Here is a 5,557-nt window from a genome sequence, read left to right as displayed (position 1 = left end):
AGAACCGAGTTTGGGCGGGAGCTCCGCCGGGACGCCGTCTGCTTCAGGTGCGGAGCCCGCGTTAACAGCAGCTGCGCGCCGGTTTTCCCGTCAGTAATGCCGTGCTAGAGCGAGAGAAGGGAGGGGCTGACCTTCGGGCCGTGTCACGGTGAGGCAGAGGCCACGCTCTCCCTGCATCAGTCAGACCCAACACCCGTGCTGCGCCCTCTGAGCTGTAGGAGCTCGTCGAAATTATTTTCCATAGCATGAACAGACCCCAGTGTTAGCTTTTCAGAAATGAAAAAGGAGGCTAGCCAAGCCCATTGCACCTACAGCTGAATTAGTAATGCTCTTACGCAGTTTTATTTTTCATTAATACAGTCCCTAGTTGCTAAAAGACACTTTTTAGGAACATAACATTAAAAATAAAGACTTAAAATCTATATTGGCTAAAACATCCTTTAGGTCCACTTACAAGGTATGAAAAATACAGAGTAAACAGAATATAGACAAAAGGGATTACAAATAAATTAATAGCTAGAAGGGCCAAGTACAAAACTCTCCCTGAATATTTACTTAATTTCATACTTTAAAACCGTAGTCTAAAAGAGAGAGAAGGAAATGTAAATAAATCGCTCCACTTCTGTTGTCAACATGATCTATGTAACTCTTCTGCGCTTGCTTCTCGGTTAGATCAAAATCACGATGCACTTGAAACTGCCAGCTTTTTTAGATGGTCCATGAATACCTGGAGACTAACATCATCTGTCAAGATCGGAGCTCCCGATTCCTGCAGAAAAAATAAAGAAATAATGAGCCGAAAACAGTGTCGTTAACACCGGGGACTAACTGAAAGCAAATCAGATACACTCTGAACTAACTGCCTGCTGAGTCAACCACCTTTTCTACCTGCAAAGGACAGATCTAGTGGAACGATGCTACTCTCTGGCAACAGCACTGACGCTATCCTCTAGTGCAATCTGAACTAGAAAGAGGAAAGGCTTTACTTTCTGAAGCATTAGGAATTTTGCTGCCCAAAGCTCTACACAAGGTAAAGAAAGAGGATGTAGAAGTCTAGTATTCTCAGATAACTTAGATCTGTATGTATCCATATGCTAGTTACTTTTTCCAGAATACTAAATACACTGTGACCAAAGAGATTTAAATCATATTTGTAGGGAATGGTGAAGACAAGTTTCTATATCAGGTCATGTGAAACCTGTTAAAAGCACATTCTATGTCAAATTAGCTGCTTCCTTCAATAGTAGCCACCACAGAAAATTCTCCTGGTCTGCCTGTGCCTCCCATGTAGCTGGGGTACAGAAAGGGAGATCAAAGCAGCAAAGAACTCCCTGTGGAGACCACTCCTCCTGCCATCGAGCAGCTGAGGTACTGAGCTGGCAACACCTCTGTTTGGACAGCCATTCCTCAGATCCATTAAGAAAAGCCCCAAAGTCAATGGGATTTTGCTGAAAACTTGAGGGGATTCAGTACCAGAACAGGAACTCAAGTTCAGTCATCCAGGCTTGAAAACTGTATTCCGATCATCTAGCGCTCCCCACCAGTACTGTTTATCTTATCAACAACCATGGACTTGAATAAGTAGGTTCAATAAAAATCTAACCTGCCTGAGCTTTGGAGACAAATCTAATAAATCAGTTCTGTCTTTTAAAATGCTACAATTACTGCGGTCTCAGCTGGTAATTCCATTATCAGATCCTCTGGTGCAGAGAAATAACCTTGTTTCCTTGCTCTGCAAAGCACTGTAAGATTTTTCAAATCCAGTCACATATGTCTGCAAAAAGCTGCTAGGTAAGAAATAGAGGACTGATGTAACCTGCTCACAGTTTGCAGCCCTGTGTCGAAACAGGATGGTTTCATAGACAAGTATGTAAATGCGCATTTTATAGTTTTCCCAAACATGAGCAGCTCTTCCATTGCTTACCTGTCCCCATGCATAGAGGTTATTGTGGGTCTGAGAAGGGTTCACTTTAGACAAGAGGAACCGGGCCTACGAAGACAAAACATTAGAGAAGCAGTTTTATAACATGACAGATCTGTCAGCCCCCTCAAGTCTTCTTACCACCTGACATCACACAGCAAGTGATGTTCCTCTGCTTTTGCAAGCAAGGTACTAATTTAATTTAAACAGGTTTCAAGTCCAGAAACACCTTTACACCACAGACAATTTTTTGCTGGACTTAAAAGCAAGCACCTGCTTACTTTGAATGGTCATGTGTTCTGCAAGGATAAATAAGGGATACTGTGCCTCCCATAGGGCAGAGACAACAGTATTGCTTAAATGCCTTGTAATTTTAGAATCTGCTTTGCAAGAAGCAATATTCCGGATACCTTGTAACAGAATAAGGTTGAGGAAGAAACCTTGAGGGAGGGAGAGGGGGGAAAATCAAGTTTAAAACTCTGGGCATCTTCCTGTCCTCTCAAAATGAGAGCAGGAATTGCTGCTGGTTGCGCTCCCTTCCCTGCTATTACTTTGGAGTTCGTTTGCCACAAGGTGGTGGCAGTACCCTGTGGGTACCACCATTTGGAGAGGGAAAACGTTATCTCCCAAGGCTCTCCAAGGGGCACAGAGCGCCCTGCTACAGTGACAGGCACTCACCGGGCAGCACAGCTCTGGTTCCATGCAACGTGGGCACGTGGCCAGCACTGTTGCACACCCCTATCTGCTCTTTGGAAAAGAGGTCAGCGGAGAACCAGCGTTAATACTGTCGCATCAGAAAGTAAGACAAAATGTTTGGTTTGGAGCATCAATCCCTGCCTCTTCACTGCTACAAACAAGCCAGACACAGACAAGCACTGCACAACTGCAATTCCAGGAAGACCAAAAATAGGAACTATTTTGTATCCTCATTCAGCATCTGAGAATAAAGGAACAGATGGTCAATCATTCAGCATAACTTACTGTCCCAGCGAGTTAACTGCACTCCCCGTCTTGGGTAAGTTTAGATACGTAGCCAAATCGTTTATTTCCCACCTCTTTGGGGAACAAAAAAATAATTAAGCTGGCTTTTTCAGGGTTGTTTTTTTTTTCCATCCCCAGATTTCAAAAGCATATTGACTAAGTGATTGACTTAAAAGACAATGTTGTAGTAAGAGCTCACGAGAAAATATGCAAGCTCTATACTTTGAAGAGCTAAATTACCACTGTATTTAACTTACAGAACCACCCTTTCAGCGAAGCAGAAAAAGACAGGCATTTGCTCTATTCAACAACAGAAAGATTTCCTCGATAAACCTCCTTACCTGACTGCCCCCATGTTCAGTGTGGATGTAGCGTGGCATCGGGAATCTAGTCTGCAAGATTTCCTGGGCATCATCCAGTGGGGCTTGCAGTAAGTGCTTGAAGTTTTCATATTCAGGCATGTCTTGGTAACCAGCTTTCTGCCACTGTGCAATAGTCTATTGGCAGAACAGGGAGGAAATTTAAGAATAGTAGACATGTCTGTAAGTGTCCCCTTTTTTAACCTGCACATCTTAAGGCAGCAGAATGTTACATGTACTTCTGCTTACAGACCACAGGACAAACACACACTTGCACTACTCTGGCAATAACATTATTTAGATTCTGTCTGTTCCTGAGCCTAAGAATAGGCACTCAAAACAAAAGCTGGTAGCAGTTTGTGCCATGCAAGAGCAATTTGTTGAAAGTGATCTTCAAGCCTTTATGTTTCGGCCTGTGCCAACACAGAAACACAGAGCATTTATAAGTGACCGACATTTTGAATCTGACTTGGTCTTAAATGAAGCAGCCATTGCCTTGCAGTATTTTCAAGGTACCTAACAATATGTACCTAACAATTGCTCTGTATGCGCATAGGTCACACACTTAGCTCTTCCTTTGTCTAAATTTTACTGCAATGGTAGAAACTGTTTAAGTTAGCTCTGTAAGATTGATTGTCATTGTTGACTCAAGCGCTCAACTCCTGTTCACATCAGTTGGGTATCTCTGCTCAATTCTCAAAGGGAACAAATCCTATATGGAGTGAAGTCAGGAACTAATAATGGAGCTGCCTCAAACTATCATGCCAAACTTAGAGCATTCTGATAGCAGTTGTTAAATGAAACAGCTTAGTTCAAAATCAAAGGGAAGAGTTAAAATGCCTCCAAAAAAGTTTTCACTAATAGGAACGTTTGACCATAAATAGAGATGGGTTTATTTAAACTAGTCCAGTCTGATGCCTTGTTTAGGTAGAAGAAATTGGATGAGGGCCACACCCCAAGCAGGACTATAAAAAAATAAGAGGGGGGAAGAAAGGCATCAAAGAACAGGGAGATTTCCAGAGAAAAAAAGTGGAAAGCCAGCTTCCTCTTCATCCCTTACCCTGTAACTACTTCAGGGTGCAAGCCATCTCCATTCTGCAGCTACAGTAGCATACCGCTCCCTTACAAAACAGTCCTGACAGGACTGAAATACAGATCTACAGGTCCACATAATTAAAAGGCACTGAAAAGTCAAGGCTTCAGAAGCGGCCAGTACCTAAGCACTTGCCTCAGTCACGATGGAAGGAGCAACTGTCAAAAATGTCCAATATTTAAAATCAAAAACTAGAAAAAAAAAATCTTATTTCTTTAAGAGCAGCAGTATTTAAGTGTCAAAACCCAGCAATCAAGTTGTCACGTATCTGAAAATCAAACTGCAGCTCTCTGCCCTGCTTAGTTTCAAGTTTCTCTGTCCTTTTCCACGGCAAGGGACCATCTTCCTTACCAAGCTAACATGACAACTGTTCCTCAGTGCAGAACAAATCCTTAGCAACTCCAGTAGGATTTTTTAAGTCAGAATGTGTGGTAATTGTATAACAACTGGCAGCATGTATACGATGTTGTTACGCTAGTGTGGGCTTTGCCAGCAGCTCTTTTGATACTAACAGCGACACTGCATGCATGCATGGCAGGAGGGAGGGAGTGCAAACAGAGAAAGAGAACGGATTTCACTGTACCTCACCAAGGTAGATAACTATCTGGAAGAAAGTGTCCATCAGTAGGATTCTGTCAGGAAGAATACTGCTGCTGTCCAAAAGCACTGGCTGGGGAAAATAAAGAAGAAAGTCAGGTGCCACTAAGCCCTCAGAGCTGTATTAATCATCGTGGTTGGCAAAACAGCTTGCTCAGCCCTGCCCATGTAGAGGAGACTCCACCATTGGCTGTTCATTCCATGGGAATGCTTTGCAGAGCGCGGTCAGCCTCCTGCAGCATTGCTGAAGGGAGCAGCAGGTTATCAGCTACTGTACGGAGTGCAGGATGCGAGAGAGCAATTTTTATGGCTACCCAAGTTTAATCTTAAATTATCTCGAACAAAAGTATCTCAAGAATAATAAGGAGTAATACGTAAACTCTGGCAAACACTGCTAAGATTTCCAAGTGTTACCCCAGCAGCTCCTGCATTCATTTCCTGACACACACGCTCCTTTCAAGGAAGCTGTTAGTGTAAGGGCACCAGTGTCTGTCCACTGAATGCTTGCACACAGCTAAACACTGCTGCATAAACAACTGACAACAAGCAGCTGGTGGGAGATCATGACCTGGATGGGCTGAGGCTTGCTGACTTCGGCAGTGGAGA

At 43.2% G+C, this 5,557-nt stretch overlaps 1 protein-coding gene across 1 annotated transcript in view; it reads right to left on the bottom strand.

The window, feature by feature from the left end:
- Positions 1 to 326: 326 nt before the first annotated feature.
- The window catches only part of SEC23B (SEC23 homolog B, COPII coat complex component), an 18,618-nt gene continuing 13,387 nt past the window's right edge, over positions 327 to 5,557 (bottom strand). Inside the window, 4 exon segments of the mRNA XM_009641633.2 lie at positions 327 to 769; positions 1,925 to 1,990; positions 3,244 to 3,399; positions 4,938 to 5,024. Of these exon segments, the coding sequence (XP_009639928.2) occupies positions 680 to 769; positions 1,925 to 1,990; positions 3,244 to 3,399; positions 4,938 to 5,024 (399 nt within the window). The 3' untranslated portion in view covers positions 327 to 679.

The sequence above is a fragment of the Egretta garzetta genome, unplaced genomic scaffold, assembly GCF_000687185.1.
Source record: "Egretta garzetta isolate BGI_Z169 unplaced genomic scaffold, ASM68718v1 scaffold17, whole genome shotgun sequence".
Lineage (NCBI taxonomy): Eukaryota > Metazoa > Chordata > Aves > Pelecaniformes > Ardeidae > Egretta > Egretta garzetta.
This window is presented reverse-complemented; position numbering and strand designations above follow the sequence as displayed.